Consider the following 17,431-nt stretch of genomic DNA (forward strand, 5'->3'; position numbering starts at 1 on the left):
TATTGGGGGGTTGAATGGGGTTAGTTTATGTACTATGCTGCATCGCGATTCCCCACTACGTACATACATGACTACTAGAGATGCTTCCTAATTGAACACTTTCAAGTATTGAACATTTTCACATTCAGCGCAGTCAAATGCTGTGAATGCTTCTTATAGAGATGCTCCTCTTGTTTCAAGTTTGTATATTAAATAATTGTTTACCACAGTGGGACAGGGTAATGAATTAATGCATAGCATGGACCTCTTAACTGCCTAAATTCCCATGTCAATCACACTTGCAAAGTTATTAAGTATACAATCTGTTTTTGTCCTGCAGGGGGTTTTTTGATTCCATACATAATTATGCTCTTTGTTGAAGGAATGCCTTTGTTATATTTGGAATTAGCTGTTGGTCAGCACATGCGTCAAGGAAGTATAGGAGCATGGAAAACCATAAGCCCTTACCTCAGTGGAGTTGGTATGTAAATTTCCTCTTTTCTTAAAGTACTACTTATTTTCCACTTTAAGAAATATTAGACATGCATTTGTAATTTGGAGAAAGACAACATGAGCTACTGGGTATTTAGCAGACATGCCCCACTCTTGGAATAGCATGCAAGGGCAAGAGACAAGTATAAAAAAACTCAGGGCATGGGGTGGAACACACCCTTACATAGAACCATACCTATATTCATTAGATATGTCCCCACCTGACAATGTGGCATAAGTGAGCATACATCTTCAACCTTTATTATACTAATATCAAATCACCATCTCATGATTTTTACATGATTGTAGCAAGTGCTGGCCACCCACCACATGGATATTGCTAACCTTTGCACCACTAAGGGTTATATAATTAACTATTTGAGATAGAGAGTAGAGATAGTAAAGTTTGGCTGAAATTTGGTGATCAATTAAATTTTCACTGAATTGCAGTCGAAATAAATAGAAAATACATTGGTTTGACGAGATGACTGAAATCACTAAAAATGTTATTAATGCACATGTCTAATACAGGGAGTGCAGAATTATTAGGCAAGTTGTATTTTTGAGGATTAATTTTATTATTGAACAACAACCATGTTCTCAATGAACCCAAAAAACTCATTAATATCAAAGCTGAATATTTTTGGAAGTAGTTTTTAGTTTGTTTTTAGTTATAGCTATTTTAGGGGGATATCTGTGTGTGCAGGTGACTATTACTGTGCATAATTATTAGGCAACTTAACAAAAAACAAATATATACCCATTTCAATTATTTATTTTTACCAGTGAAACCAATATAACATCTCAACATTCACAAATATACATTTCTGACATTCAAAAACATAACAAAAACAAATCAGTGACCAATATAGCCACCTTTCTTTGCAAGGACACTCAAAAGCCTGCCATCCATGGATTCTGTCAGTGTTTTGATCTGTTCACCATCAACATTGCGTGCAGCAGCAACCACAGCCTCCCAGACACTGTTCAGAGAGTTGTACTGTTTTCCCTCCTTGTAAATCTCACATTTGATGATGGACCACAGGTTCTCAATGGGGTTCAGATCAGGTGAACAAGGAGGCCATGTCATTAGATTTTCTTCTTTTATACCCTTTCTTGCCAGCCACGCTGTGGAGTACATGGACGCGTGTGATGGAGCATTGTCCTGCATGAAAATCATGTTTTTCTTGAAGGATGCAGACTTCTTCCTGTACCACTGCTTGAAGAAGGTGTCTTCCAGAAACTGGCAGTAGGACTGGGAGTTGAGCTTGACTCCATCCTCAACCCGAAAAGGTCCCACAAGCTCATCTTTGATGATACCAGCCCAGACCAGTACTCCACCTCCACCTTGCTGGCGTCTGAGTCGGACTGGAGCTCTCTGCCCTTTACCAATCCATCCATCTGGCCCATCAAGACTCACTCTCATTTCATCAGTCCATAAAACCTTAGAAAAATCAGTCTTGAGATATTTCTTGGCCCAGTCTTGACGTTTCAGCTTGTGTGTCTTGTTCAGTGGTGTTTGTCTTTCAGCCTTTCTTACCTTGGCCATGTCTCTGAGTATTGCACACCTTGTGCTTTTGGGCACTCCAGTGATGTTGCAGCTCTGAAATATGGCCAAACTGGTGGCAAGTGGCATCTTGGCAGCTGCACGCTTGACTTTTCTCAGTTCATGGGCAGTTATTTTGCGCCTTGGTTTCTCCACACGCTTCTTGTGACCCTGTTGACTATTTTGAATGAAACGCTTGATTGTTCGATGATCACACTTCAGAAGCTTTGCAATTTTAAGAGTGCTGCATCCCTCTGCAAGATATCTCACTACTTTTCTGAGCCTGTCAAGTCCTTCTTTTGACCCATTTTGCTAAGGAAAGGAAGTTGCCTAATAATTATGCACACCTGATATAGGGTGTTGATGTCATTAGACCACACCCCTTCTCATTACAGAGATGCACATCACCTAATATGCTTAATTGGTAGTAGGCTTTCGAGCCTATACAGCTTGGAGTAAGACAACATGCATAAAGAGGATGATGTGGTCAAAATACTAATTTGCCTTATAATTCTGCACTCCCTGTAAATATGATTTATTTGAATGTAAGATTAAAGTTAAACACTGGAATATGTGTTTAAGCAATACAAACAAAAACAGCTATACATACAAAGTTACATTTCATAACTGCTTATCTGTTTGGATATATATGTTTTCATATAAAAAAGTATTTTATTCATATAGTGGATAAACCTTAATTGTACAGAGAAAGTGCTGATAATGGTACATGTATGTAAACACTATACATGCATAATAAAGTGATCAAGAGAAAAAAAAATAATTGTACAGAGAAAGTGCTGATAATGGTACATGTATGTAAACATTATACATGCATAATAAAGTGATTAAGAGAAAAACCCATTAACCTATAATAAACCAGGCACACTGAACCAAAGAGCAGGAGACAACAGAACCCGACATTTTCGGCAAACAAGCCTTCCTCAAGGGGAATGTCTATCATAATGGTTTTCCCCATGGTTATCTTTAGGCTATATAAGTAGGAACTACTTATATAGCCTAAAGATAACCATGGGGAAATAGCCCTAATAGAGAAAATGTGAGGGGGATGCTCTTGTGCAAACTGTAAACGTGCAGCAATGTTTTGTTTGGACAGCAGTGGCTTCCTCTGTGGTATTCTCTCATGAAATCCATTCTTGTTTAGTGTTTTACGTATTGTAGCTTCGCTAACAGGGATGTTAGCATTTGCCAGTGACTTTTGTAAGTCTTTAGCTGACACTCTAAGATTCTTCTTCACCTCATTGAGCAGTCTGCGCTGTGCTCTTGCAGTCATCTTTACAGGACAGCAACTCCTAGGGAGAGTAGCAGCAGTGCTGAACTTTCTCCATGTATAGACAATTTGTCTTACCGTGGACTGTTGAACAGCAAGGCTTTTGGAGATACTTTTATAACCCTTTCCAGCTTTATGCAAGTCAACAATTCTTAATCGTAGGTCTTCTGAGAGCTCTTTTGTGCGAGGCATCATTCACATCAGGCAATGCTTCTTGTGAAAAGCAAACCCAGAACTGGTGTGTGTTTTTTATAGAGAAGGGCAGCTGTAATCAACACCTCCAATCTCATCTCATTGATTGGACTCCAGTTGGCTGACATCTCACTCCAATTAGCTCTTGGAGATGTCATTAGTATAGGGGTTCACATACTTTTTCCACCTGCACTGTGAATGTTTACATGGTGTGTTCAATAAAAAACATGGCAACATTTCATTCTTTGTGTGTTATTAGTTTAAGCAGACTGTGATTGTTTTTTGTTGTGACTTAGATGATGATCAGATCACATTTTATGACCAATTTGTGCAGAAATCCATATCATTCCAAAGGGTTCACATACTTTTTCTTGCAACTGTACTATTTACCCTGCTTCCTCTTCAACCTGTCTTGCCCTAATTCATTATTTATGTATTGATTTATTTGTTTTCACCTAATTACAGTCCTTTACAATCTGCTTTCCTCTCACCTCTATGAGTCGTGGCATTTTCCCCGCTATCGCGCTGCTTTTAGCAGGTTCTGGGGCTAGCAGTTAGGGTACTGTGGGTGGGGGTAGCATGGATCAATTCTTCTGTACTGACGTGCCACGATTGCGGACCACACCAGCTAAACTTGCGCACGATCGTTGGCCATCTTAAATCTTGCGGTACCGCGAGATTCACGTCAGCCATTTTAAATAACCAGATTGTGATTCCCATGATCTGGCCTATTATTTCTCCTTTCACTGAGTAATATCTACTGTTCAGTGTGCTTATCTTGCATCCATATTATATCCACATTCTGTTGTACTACCTGCTGCTATTTGGCTCCAGACCTGAGGCTGTATTTGCACACCATATCTAGTGGACCTCACCTGTTATATATAGATGCTCATTTTATACTCTCCAAGAGGTATAATCATCCTTGGGGTGAACCCCTTCACCACTGGGGTGACCCCCCCCCCCCCATTCAAACAAGGGCAGGCAAATTGGTGTTCTTACTCAAAACACTGACAGGGGTGACCCCCCTATTGCTTGGTGACCCCCAAGCAAGCTTTATGCCAGCCCTTACTGGGGTGACCCCACCTAAACACTCTAACCAAGTAAGACTCAACTGCACAGGGAACGCCCCATAAGCAATATGGCACATCCATGCTACAACTGGGTTGAACCGTACACCTCCTCACTCGACACAGCAGGGAGGTCTTGCAATGGTTCAGTCCCCACACTCTTGGGCCATAGAAAGGGTGACCCCCCTGGGCACTATCGAGACACTTACCATCTCCCAGTACACAGGCTTCAACCCAATTACATCTTGATCGCTCATCCCGGTCATATAGAGGGTGATCCCTTCCTCAGACCACCTAACACTGTTACCTCACCAAGTCATCCTGATTGACTGACAACACTGGGTGACCCACTGTGTAATTGTCAGGATCGGGACAGGGATCCAACACGCAGAGTACAAACAGTAGCCAGATACGTATACCGGACCTTAGAATGGCCGGACTAACGTAAGTAGTACAGTATAGAATGGTCAAAGACAAGCCGAGGTCGAGGGTAACAGAAGACAGGTAAGCGAGAGACAAGCCGAATCAAGGGTAACAGAGATAAGCAGAGTAAGGTAAACAAGCCGGGTCAAAACCAAAAGGGATAATAGAATACACAAGCACTGAGTGACTAGAACAAGCTAGAACCACGACAGGGCAATGAGCTAATGAAAGAAGTTCTGTTAAATACCCTGTTCAGAGCAGTAACCACGCCTCCGAGGCGTCCTGATTGGTCCTGCAGCAATTGACTGACAGGCCGTTCCGGGGGAGTGTCCTGATGACTACTTCCTGCCTAGATGCTGTAAAAGGCAGTCACTCCCTCGCGGCCGGCCTAGCATGACCGGATAGACCGCGGGGAAGGGAGACATCAGACCGTCTGGATGGAGGAACAGCTAAGTCTCTACCTCTTTCGGAGGTAGAGACCACAGGTACCCTGACAGTACCCCCCCTCTCAGATACGCCCACCGGGCGGAATGAACCGGGACGAGATGGGAAGCGAGAGTGATACGCCCTGCGGAGACGGGGAGCATGAACATCCTCCTGAGGTACCCAACTCCTCTCCTCAGGACCATATCCCTTCCAATCAACCAGATATTGTACTCTCCCCCGGGAGATTCGAGAATCAATAATAGAGTTAACCTCATACTCCTCCTGACCCTCCACCTGAACGGAGCGAGGAGGGGCTATTGTGGAGGAAAATCTGTTACATATGAGTGGTTTCAGCAATGAAACGTGAAACGAGTTCGGGATGCGTAAGGTATTAGGAAGAGCTAAACGATACGCAACTGGATTGATACGGGTCAGCACCCTGTAGGGTCCAATATAACGAGGAGCGAACTTCATGGAGGGCACTTTTAAACGGATGTTCCTCGTGCTCAGCCATACCCTATCACCTGGAACAAAGACCGGAGCCGCCCTTCTACGTTTATCAGCGTGTTTCTTGACCAACATAGAGTTGTGCACAAGGATTTGTCGAGTTTGATCCCACAACTTCCTCAAATTGGCAACATGAACATCAACCGACGGCACCCCCTGGGAAGGAGAATCCGAAGGAAGAATAGACGGATGAAAACCATAATTCATGAAGAAGGGGCTTGAATGAGTAGAATCGCAAACGAGATTGTTGTGTGCAAACTCCGCCCAAGGAATCAAACCGACCCAATCATCCTGGTGTTCAGAAACAAAGCATCGTAAATATTGTTCAATTTTCTGGTTGGTACGTTCAGCAGCTCCGTTAGACTGAGGATGATAGGCAGAAGAAAAGTTTAATTTAATACCAAGTTGAGAGCAGAAGGACCTCCAAAAGCGGGAAACAAATTGGGAGCCTCTGTCCGATACAATTTGAGAGGGTATCCCATGTAGGCGAAAAATCTCCTTAGCGAATATCTCTGCCAATTCGGGAGAAGACGGGAGTTTAGGCAGGGGAATGAAGTGTGCCATCTTAGTAAACCTGTCAACCACGGTGAGGATAACAGTCTGTCTTTTAGAGATAGGTAGATCGACAATAAAATCCATGGCCAAACAGGACCATGGTTTTTCTGGAACCTCCAAGGGTTGCAGGAATCCACATGGAAGCGTATGGGGTTGTTTGGTTTTAGTACAAACTTCACATGCAGCGATGAACTCCTCAATATCCCTCCGTAAAGCAGGCCACCAGAAGTCCTTAGAGATCAACGCGTACGTTTTGCGAATACCAGGATGTCCCGCCATCTTGCTATTATGTAAACACTGTAAAAGTTCCAGTTGAAGAGCAGGAGGAACGAAATGACGGCCCGCAGGAGTCTGTTTAGGTGCTAGATGTTGCAACTTAATGATCTCGGCCAGTAATGGAGAATGAATCCTGAGATTCGTATTAGCAATGATATTGCATTTCGGAACTATAGAAGAAAGAACTTGTTCAGGTACAGTAGAAGGTTCATATTGGCGAGATAATGCATCGGCTTTAGAGTTTTTAGAACCAGGTCTGTAAGTCAGTACATAATTGAAGTGAGTCAGGAATAAGGACCAACGAGCTTGTCTAGAGGATAAGCGCTTAGCCTCCCCAATATAGGACAAGTTTTTGTGGTCCGTCAAAATCGTAATAGGGTGTAGGGTCCCCTCCAACAAATGTCTCCACTCCTTTAAGGCTTTAATGACTGCTAACAGTTCCCTTTCCCCGATGTCATATCTGCTCTCAGGCCCAGAAAATTTCTTAGAGAAGAAAACACAAGGGTGTAACGGTTTATCCACCCCTAACCTTTGAGACAGAACAGCCCCAACTGCTGTCTCAGAGGCATCGACCTCGAGCAAGAAAGGCAGAGTCGTATCAGGATGGACTAGAATGGGAGCCGAGGCAAAAAGTTCCTTGAGAGTCTTGAAAGCACCAAGAGCTTCCTTAGACCAGAACTTAGTATCAGCCCCTTGTTTGGTCATATTGGTAATAGGCGCAATGATAGAGGAGTATCCTTTAATGAAGCGCCTATAGTAGTTGGAAAAACCAATAAACCTTTGGATAGCCTTGAGTCCTTTGGGCAAGGGCCAGTCTAAAATAGATTGGAGTTTTACAGGATCCATTTTAAAACCTTCCCCAGAAATCACGTATCCAAGAAAGTCTACCTGAGACTGATCAAAACTGCACTTCTCCAATTTGCAATATAGACCATGTTGCAGCAGCTTGTGTAATACCTTTCTGACCTGTCTATGGTGAGTCTCAATCTCCTTAGAGTGTATTAGTATGTCGTCCAGGTAAACAATAACACAATCGTGCTGAAACTCCCTAAGTACCTCATTAATCAAATCTTGAAATACTGCAGGAGCATTGCATAGTCCAAATGGCATAACAGTGTATTCGTAATGGCCATACCGGGTATTGAATGCCGTCATCCACTCGTGACCTTGCTGGATTCTCACCAAATTGTAAGCCCCTCTGAGATCTAACTTGGTTAAGATTTTGGAGCCCTTAAGACGATCAAATAACTCGGTAATCAGTGGGATAGGATAGGCATTTCTGACAGTTATTTTATTCAAGCCTCGGTAATCGATACAAGGTCTCAGCGTGCCATCCTTCTTCTTAATGAAAAAGAACCCAGCCCCGGCCGGAGAAGAAGACCTCCTGATGAATCCCTTTTCTAAATTCTCCCGAATATACTCCTCTAGAACCGAGTTTTCCTGAACAGACAAAGGATATACATGGCCCCTCGGAGGCATAGTGCCGGGTAGAAGCTTAATCTTACAGTCAAATGACCTGTGTGGAGGCAAAGAATCGTCATTCTTCTTGTCAAACACTGCCCTTAAGTCTAGGTAAAGGTCTGGTATTTGTCTTTCTGTGGACTGAGTAGGATTCTCCGGTATGTTAATATTAGCTAATGGAGAAACCTTGCACAAACACCGATCCTGGCAGCCCTGGCCCCACGAGAGTATCTCTCCTAACTCCCAATCGATAATAGGGTTATGTTTTTTCAACCATGGGTACCCCAGAACTATGGGAACGGAAGGAGACGAAATGAGCATAAGAGAAAAATTCTCCACGTGTAGGATACCAACATTTAAATCAATGGGTATGGTCTCACGAAAGATAACAGGGTCTAGTAGTGGTCTACCATCTATGGCCTCAACGGCCAAAGGTGTCTCCCTTAGCTGGGATGGGAAATTGTTCTTACTAGCAAAGGCTTGGTCGATAAAATTCTCAGCAGCACCGGAATCTATCAATGCCATAGCCCTTACTACTTCCTTCCCCCAAGTTAAGGAAACTGGTAGCAGAAGCCTGTGATCTTTATAATCAGGAGTAGAGGACAAAATAGAAACACCCAAGGCCTGTCCTCTAGAGAGACTTAGGTGCGAGCGTTTCCCGGGCGGTTAGAACAGTTCGAGAGTAAATGACCCTTGGCTCCACAATACATACACAAACCCTCTCTTCTCCTGTGCTGTCTTTCCTCCTCAGAGAGGCGGGTATACCCTATCTGCATAGGTTCAGTAAGCAAAGATATCGTGGAGTCAGGACCTGGAACAGCGGGAGCTAACCTAAAAGAAGGTCTCTGGTTCCTCTCTCGAGTGTTCTGTCTCTCTCTTAGACGTTCATCTATACGAGAGATGAACGAAATTAAATCCTCTAAATTCTCAGGGAGTTCTCTGGTAGCAACCTCATCAAGGATTACATCATATAGGCCATTCAAAAATACATCCATATACGCCTGCTCATTCCACTTGATTTCTGCCGCCAGAGACCTGAACTCTAGTGCATAATCCACCAGTGTTTGGTTCTCCTGTCTCAGGCGCAACAGTAATCTGGCTGCATTAACCTTTCTACCTGGAGGGTCAAATGTTCTTCTAAAAGCAGCTACAAATGCGTTATAGTTATAAACTAATGGGTTATCGTTCTTCCATAGTGGGTTGGCCCATCTCAGAGCTTTCTACATGAGTAGGGTGATAATAAATCCTACTTTTGCCCTATCTGTAGGATAAGAGCGAGGTTGCAATTCAAAGTGGATACTAATTTGGTTTAAAAAGCCACGACACTTCTCAGGAGCCCCACCATAGCGTACTGGGGGGGTAATGCGAGAAGAAGCACCCACTGTGGCTACCTCTAGACCTGAACCGACAGGAGAAACAGGGGTATTACGTATCTCCTCTGGTGGGTTATTGGCACAAGCTAATAGAGCCTGTAGCGCAAGCGCCATCTGATCCATTCTGTGATCCATGGCTTCAAACCTAGGATCAGGAGCAGCCAGCTGACTGTTTGTACTTGCAGGATCCATTGGCCCTGTCGTAATGTCAGGATCGGGACAGGGATCCAACACGCAGAGTACAAACAGTAGCCAGATACGTATACCGGACCTTAGAATGGCCGGACTAACGTAAGTAGTACAGTATAGAATGGTCAAAGACAAGCCGAGGTCGAGGGTAACAGAAGACAGGTAAGTGAGAGACAAGCCGAATCAAGGGTAACAGAGATAAGCAGAGTAAGGTAAACAAGCCGGGTCAAAACCAAAAGGGATAATAGAATACACAAGCACTGAGTGACTAGAACAAGCTAGAACCACGACAGGGCAATGAGCTAATGAAAGAAGCTCTGTTAAATACCCTGTTCAGAGCAGTAACCACGCCTCCGAGGCGTCCTGATTGGTCCTGCAGCAATTGACTGACAGGTCGTTCCGGGGGAGTGTCCTGATGACTACTTCCTGCCTAGATGCTGTAAAAGGCAGTCACTCCCTCGCGGCCGGCCTAGCATGACCGGATAGACCGCGGGGAAGGGAGCCATCAGACCGTCTGGATGGAGGAACAGCTAAGTCTCTACCTCTTTCGGAGGTAGAGACCACAGGTACCCTGACAGTAATGACACGTGTACTACTGTACCTGAACCTGTTCTGTCTTCCACAGACGGGAAGATTGAACTGCCGGCTATGAGCGACTTACCACAGCAACCTTCTCAAGACTTCCAATCAATTATATATGCAGCAGTTGTGTCCTCAGTAGAGAAAGTTGTCACCAAGTTGCAGGTGCAAAACTCCCCCGACATGTCAACCATTGACACCTCGACTGCCACAGAGGCTATGGGCCCCCAAATTCCAAAGTGGAAGCTTTCGCATCTAAAAGACACTGGAAGGGCACCACCTCAGGCCCTCTGAAGTTGAAGGGCAAGGCCCTCCTCAATCAAGTCGCCAGGCAGAACACTGGGACCCATCTCCCCCTCGGATGATGAAGACTCCATTTCTCCCCCTCCGTGGAGATTGTGGATGAATGGAGAGGAGTCACCTTAAGAGGAGGAAGAATGGCAGGATTTTCCAATAGGGGACACAGGATACGTCCAAGAAACGACCCGAGAAGGTCATTTTAGCAAGAGGGGTTCTCGCAAATCATCTGATATGCTAGAAGACGGTGCGTTCCTCCACACCCAGGGTACACCTATGTTTGATCCCCGCACAATCAGACAGCGAAGATTGTCTGAATAGGGACTGCCAAGCCACCTGGCACAATTCATTTACTTTTGGTTGAGAAAACCCATGGAGAAGGAAGTTTGTGCTCGTCTTCAGGCCAAATGCCCAAGACCGATACTGCCAGACATGATGACTCACACCCTGGAGTTTGACACCACGGTGGTGGTTTCTATGTCCCACTTGGGCCGAGACCCACAGAAGGGAATAGAGAAAGGGCTTAAAACTGCCCAAGGTAAACTACTGGATAGCTCGGTCCCCTAGCAAAAATGTTATACTTTGAGGACCTGGCTCTCGCAGGGTACTCCTTTGGATGCCCATGAAGTAAGAGAGAGGGTGCAACAGGCCAAATGCATGCTGGGTAACACAAACATAGCTATATGTGCAGAACAACACAAGGCGGCCCTGCTGAAGATGGACTCCAAACTGTTGGAGTTAGGAAATAAGGAACTGGGCCCTCTGGTGAATGGGCTGTTATTTGGAGAAACATTCACAGTGGAGCTAAAGAAGCACGTGAATTTGTATACGACCTTTTAACAAGGCTCAAACATCCATTAAAAAAATTTCTGCAACTTAACACCTCGCAGAGTTGTTTTTGGCAGGGCTGGTTGGCAAAAGGGTCAAGCCACCAGCCGTTTCTGGTCCACAGGCCCCAGAAGTCAAACACAACAAACCTTCTTCCCGTCATCACAAGCTGCCTTTGCAAGGGGTTTCTTTTGTGCCAGAGACTCTCGGGAACAAGGACGCGGACGTTTCAACTTAGATGAGCATACCTCTTTCACTACATTGTCAGTCAAGTATAACCGCAGGCAGATTGTCTATTTTTCTGCAGAACTGGTAAAAGATTTCTACGAATGCTTGCATCCTTAAGATGATAAGAGGCTATGTGATAGAGTTCGCCTTTGCTGACCAAACTTCCGTTCCTCCCCCCGACCCCCACGGGCTTCGGAAGACCACAAAACCCTTATAGAAGAGGAGATTTGCACACTATTCGACAAAGGAGCGGTAGAATTCACTCCGGACGATACAAGGCATTCCCTGAGTGTCCAGGCACTATCAGCGGGACCAACCTAAACCTTTCTTGGAATTCTGACATGGCCACTTACTCCTGGTTTTCCTGATCATTTTGTACCCTCACTTTCTCCAATTTCCCTGCGACCCATAAGAGCACTTTGTAACGGACCGTTTCACTTACAAGAGGATAAAGCCCAGTTTAGGCGATAATCCCCTTTTCCATAGACCAGCAGCTACTGCAAGCACCAATCTCCCGGACTGCAAACTGTACAAATCTTCCAACTCCTGAACTGGAAACACACGAACCCTGGAGTAGCTGAACAGGAAAAGCATATAATCCGCTTACACTCCTGACAGTCAGCATATAATCCAATTCCCCCAAAAACGAGACGACACATCGGTTTGAGGGTCAAGCAGAATCTCAGGTCTGGAACACCCAGCCTGCTTTTTATTACAGTTGTGCAAATACAGGACACACCCAGGGGGAGGCATAAAACAACCAATCAAGCAACAGTACAACCCACACATCCCCTCCCCTCAGATAAGCAATTAACATAATTATTACATACAGTAAAAATACAGTTTCCACACATACTCTGTAACTTTAAAACCATACATCGCATTCACATAAAAATAAATATCCACAATCAATCCATTCAGGGGAACAACATATTAAAAATTGGCATGAATCAGACCAGGGGTTCAAAAGTTAGTAAAAGTATATTTTGGGCCCTGGCTGGCAGCATGGCAAAATCTGGCTCAGACCGGTTTTACAGGGGCCTCTATCCTGGAGACAATGGGGGGAAGTAATTCAATTATCCAGGGATAGAGGCAGACTCCATTGAGCACATGGTTACACAAAGACAGTAAAACACTTTAAAATACATAAAGTTACTTTTTAGACAATAAACACAGACATGTAACATATCCCCAGATAGCTCAGGTCTGAGTGCACATTATTAGGTGAATGGCACGCAGACCACACAAATACAGTTTAATTGCCATGGAGCCAAAGTCTTTCCCATAGTCTTTCATTATATGAATAGGCTCCATGGCATAGCTATCTGGGGGTATCACCGCTCACACAGGGCAAGTACCGAATGGCCCCACTGTGTTTAAAGGGCCAGAATGAGTGACATGCACTCTGTTAGGGCCGAATACGTTCTGTAAAAGGGCCCAATCTCCCAGGGCCATAGTCCAAAGGCAAGAGGCGGGCAAGCAGCCCCCTCCAAGGACACGTGGCGAGGTCGGTTTCGCCACACACTTTTTGGAGGGAAGCTTCTATCCCAGAAACTAATCAATCGCTTCCTGGAGCCACCAGGTAGCTCCCATTTTACAAGGAGATATTTCAGCTGGTAAATTATCAAGAATTGACAGAACATGTGGATCTCTTTTCTACCAATGTTGTTGTAGCGGTTGGACGACTATTTGACTGTGTGGCGTTTGGACAATTCTTCATGAATCCAAGCACTATTTTTACAGAATGGGTGCTCAGATCTGCCCTGTTAAATGATGTATTACATGTGGGGATACCGTACTATTTTTAATATACTTTTTTTTTTTTGTATTGCACTCTCCTTAATTGGGAGTTTACCGAATATCAACTCAATTATCTCTCAGACATAGACGCCTGGGTGGGCTTAGGAGTTTTTGAATAGAGACCCCATGCTGGGGGTCTGGGTACAAATGTATGTACACTTGGCTGAATAAAACAGTTTTTTTACCCTTCATCAAGTCTCAACTGATGTTTGGGTATGCAGGAGTCATAATCACTGCTTCACTACGGGACCTGGGAGAATCTACAGGTACCACTCTGGGTACAGCGCTCTGTGGAAACTGTTTCATTCTGTAGAAACTAAATTTTTGTGGGGAAGCTCCAACAGTAGGGTATGTCTTAGTACCGATGTAATAGGTAATAGTCCTTTTCTCTGCTGCAAAGTAGCTGGAGACAAGTCTGCATATATCGGTAAAACACTGTAGGCAGCTGGATATGGATTATTGATGCTGGTTTGATGTGAAATAGTGAATGCACAGAAACACATCTCTCTGTGTCGACTGTGGTAAGTGTTTAAGTCTGTCTACTCTGTCGATCCAGTCTATGATGATTTGGTCTTGGTTGACTTCAGGGAGTAAGGTGGTAGAAAAATTTAAGAATGTAGGCTGGAAGAGCTTTGTGGTTTATAGATTTCACTATCCTCCTAATCCTCAAGTTGTACCTCCTGTAATGTTTTTCAAGATTGTTAATTTTGTCAGTGCATGCCTGCAACCACTTTTCCACATCCAAGACCACATCAGCCATGCTTTTATTGTCATCCATTTTGTTTGCCATATTAGATGTCCACTCTCTAAGATCTGCAATTTCTTTGTTGATGCCTGCCACCTTTTCTTTGAATTGGTGGAGAAGGTCGGTGGAGAGGGTATATAGTATGAAGAGCATTTAGGAGTCTGTATTTGGGCCCTTCATAACAGACTGTATGTTTCCCTCTACTTCTGGTGATACCACACTAAGCAGAGTTGTGGCGCCATCTTGCTCCAAGTCCAGAGTGCATCGCTGTCTTTGTGATTTTGCTGAGAAGAAGACTGCATTGTCTAGTTTCTGCTTTGTTTTGGTAGCCATGGGATATACAGTACTTTTCAGTCATTTGTGGAAGGAATTCTTTGTATCCTTAGTGCTTTGTAGTGCTATATCCCATCTCTTTTCACCACTATGTGCCCATTCTGTTCGGCTGTCGTCCACATCCCTAATTAAAGACGTTTTAAGTAGCAGGAGTTATTTTTATTTGAAAAAAAAGGGAATTTTTCAAAAACTGAAAAGAAAGTCAGTGGGCACTGTGGAGTTGAAATTCCACTCACCCCTTCCACGCTGACAAGAACAAGGTTTCCCACACATCCAGTCTGTATCATTGGCGACAGTCCTTTGCAGTGGGAAATAATCAGTGTCTTGTGAGCTTCTCCCAAATGTGTCAACAGAGGTGGAAGGCATAGTCACTCTGTGAAACATAGCCAGGCATTCTACACACTAAATGTTCCAAGGCGTTGTTTCTCTCAGAGTTGAAGTGGAAAGTGTGTCACCAATTGCCTATGCAGACTGAAGTGGGTCAAGCAGACCGTTGGATTTGAGGAAATCTGTCAATCTTGCATACACAACTCTCTCAAGGATCATGAAGGCACACAGCAGTATCGAGACAGGGCGGTAAGTGGAGTTAGGGTAAAGGTTTAGGATTTTTCATGCTTCATGGTTACATGTTTGAAGGGTGAAGAAAATGTGCCAGAGTAGAGGGAGAGATTAAAAATTTTAGTGAGAGGGAGAGCAAGAGAAGGAAAAGAGTGTGGGTGAGATACAAGATAATAGGTTCGAGAGAACAGGTGGTGGGATGGGAGGACTGGGGCAGTATTGGTAGGGGCGGGATTGTAGAAATCCTCTCAGTGAAGTGAGTTGCAAAGTTTGTGACAGACAAGGTGGCAGGAGGAGGGGAAGCAACAGAGTGAAAAAGAGGGTTTAAGTGTGAAATAGGCATTTGGGTTTGTGGGAGAGCATAGTTATAAGAGAGCTACCTTTTGCTCACCTCCTATATACTTTCTTGCCTCACAATTTGCACTTAACAATTCAGACTGTTACATAGTTACATAGGCTGAAAAGAGACATGAGTTCATCAAGTTCAAACTTCCTCACATTTGTTTGCAAAGTTTGCAACAAATTAGGAAAAAAAAATCCCTCTTGACCCCAGAATGGCAGTTTTATTCTTGGATCAAGAAGCTGTTACCCTACAGTTGAAAAATTACATAATTGCATATTATGTTTTTGCAATTATGCATCTAGTTGCACGCACTCTGATAAAACCACTTCTTCAGTCAGAGAATTCCACATCCTTATTGTTCCTATGGTAAAAAAAACGTTTCCTTTGCCTTTGACTAAATTGTCTTTCTCCCAGTGTAAATACATGACTTTGTGTCATATGCAAGGCCGTATTTGCCACGAGGCAGACCAGGCATTTGCATAGGGCGGCACTTTCAGGGGGGGGGCAACAAAAAATGCAACCCTAAGTGCAAGGGCAAATGCCTTGTTTGTCTTATATCCAGCCGGTTACCTCTTGCCCCCCCCCCCCCCCCCCAATGTGTTCAGATACTTATAGTGTAGGCGGGCGGCGAGGGAGTGCAGTCCTGTAAACTCTTCCTGCTTCCTCGCGTGCCCTTCTAGGATGAGCTGAAAATATGACGTCACACCGGCTCAAGCGGTGCTTGAGTGAGCAAAACAAGAAGAGCTCAGTTCCTTCATCGCCTCCATTGAGCACCTGCCCGCCCACCCATCTTCACCCCAGCCTAGCCAGCAGCCCCAGCAAGGAGCCTGCCAGCCCACATTGCAGCAGTCAGGGACAGGATCCACTCCAGCTCTCTCAAAGATAGGGAGGTTAATTGGATTTTAATAATACACTCAATTTTGTAAAAACATTTTTATGAGAAAATGTGTGTGTCAGTTAGTGAGCATATATGGGTGGCTGTCAGTGTGTGTGACAAACTGGACCTTGTCATGGCTTCTTGGAGGGGCATACTTGCCAACCTCTTACCCTGTTACAGGCATCATTGTTTGGGCATGAATCTCATGGAACTGAAATCGGATACAGAAAGTCCCGAACAACGCTGGACTTCCATCATCGCCTACGTTTGTTTCTATTTAGCTTAGAAGGACACTGCTCAGTGAGATCATTCATCTGGATGAAGGGAACAAGCTCCAGGGTAAGACTATTGACTCCATTCAGTAGTTTTTTCGTTTGCAAACTACCGAACTAGACCGGCCACAAGCTCTGATTCTCTGGAACTGTCATGGGAATGGGACAATGCCTGTGGTTGGTCAAATACATGACTTCCATGACTTTTTTTTGCCTGGAGATAATTGGGTTAATGCAGTATCTGACTCAATTATCTCCCAGGCAGAGAGAAGGCATTGTATGCCATGTGTGGAAGTGCCTTAGATTATACCTCTGTTATTATTGGTGTATAAGTTTGTGTCCCTGTCCCCAACAAGGTCCATGTGAGTGTCACCCTTGCATTGAGGACTTGCATAAAAGGTCAGTGTGGCTAATATTATACAGTTCCTGCTTAACCCTCAACACATAAGCTCGTGATTGAAGGGAACCGCTACACCACTAGCTCTTGTAAGAGTTTCACAGCTACACTCTCTTGGAGGAGAGGCCATCCCACTGAGTCCCTGGATCCAGAAGTTTGGTCCAGGGTGGGAAGGGACGATGAGACCCCAACCAAGCTGCGGCGCTTCATAGGGTCTACGGTGCTTATGGTGTCCGGTATGGTGCTTATGGTCCTCAGAGTCGGTTAGGAAGCATCAATTGGTGAATTTGTGAATGGATTTCCACACAATGGTTTGTATTGGCCCTCAGAAATTTTTGTATAATGTTATCATATCCCCTCTGAGGTGACTGAGGTAAACTAAAGAGCTTTAAATGTG

General features: G+C 44.3%; 1 protein-coding gene across 2 annotated transcripts in view; it reads left to right on the forward strand.

Moving 5' to 3' along the window:
- The window catches only part of LOC134608846 (sodium- and chloride-dependent transporter XTRP3A-like), a 774,840-nt gene that overhangs the window by 53,129 nt on the left and 704,280 nt on the right, over window positions 1-17,431 (forward strand). For both annotated transcript variants that reach the window (XM_063452025.1, XM_063452026.1), the window contains exon 2: window positions 320-460. In XM_063452025.1, the coding sequence (XP_063308095.1) occupies window positions 320-460 (141 nt within the window). The remainder of the gene's footprint in view (window positions 1-319; window positions 461-17,431) is intronic.

The sequence above is a fragment of the Pelobates fuscus genome, chromosome 4, assembly GCF_036172605.1.
Source record: "Pelobates fuscus isolate aPelFus1 chromosome 4, aPelFus1.pri, whole genome shotgun sequence".
Lineage (NCBI taxonomy): Eukaryota > Metazoa > Chordata > Amphibia > Anura > Pelobatidae > Pelobates > Pelobates fuscus.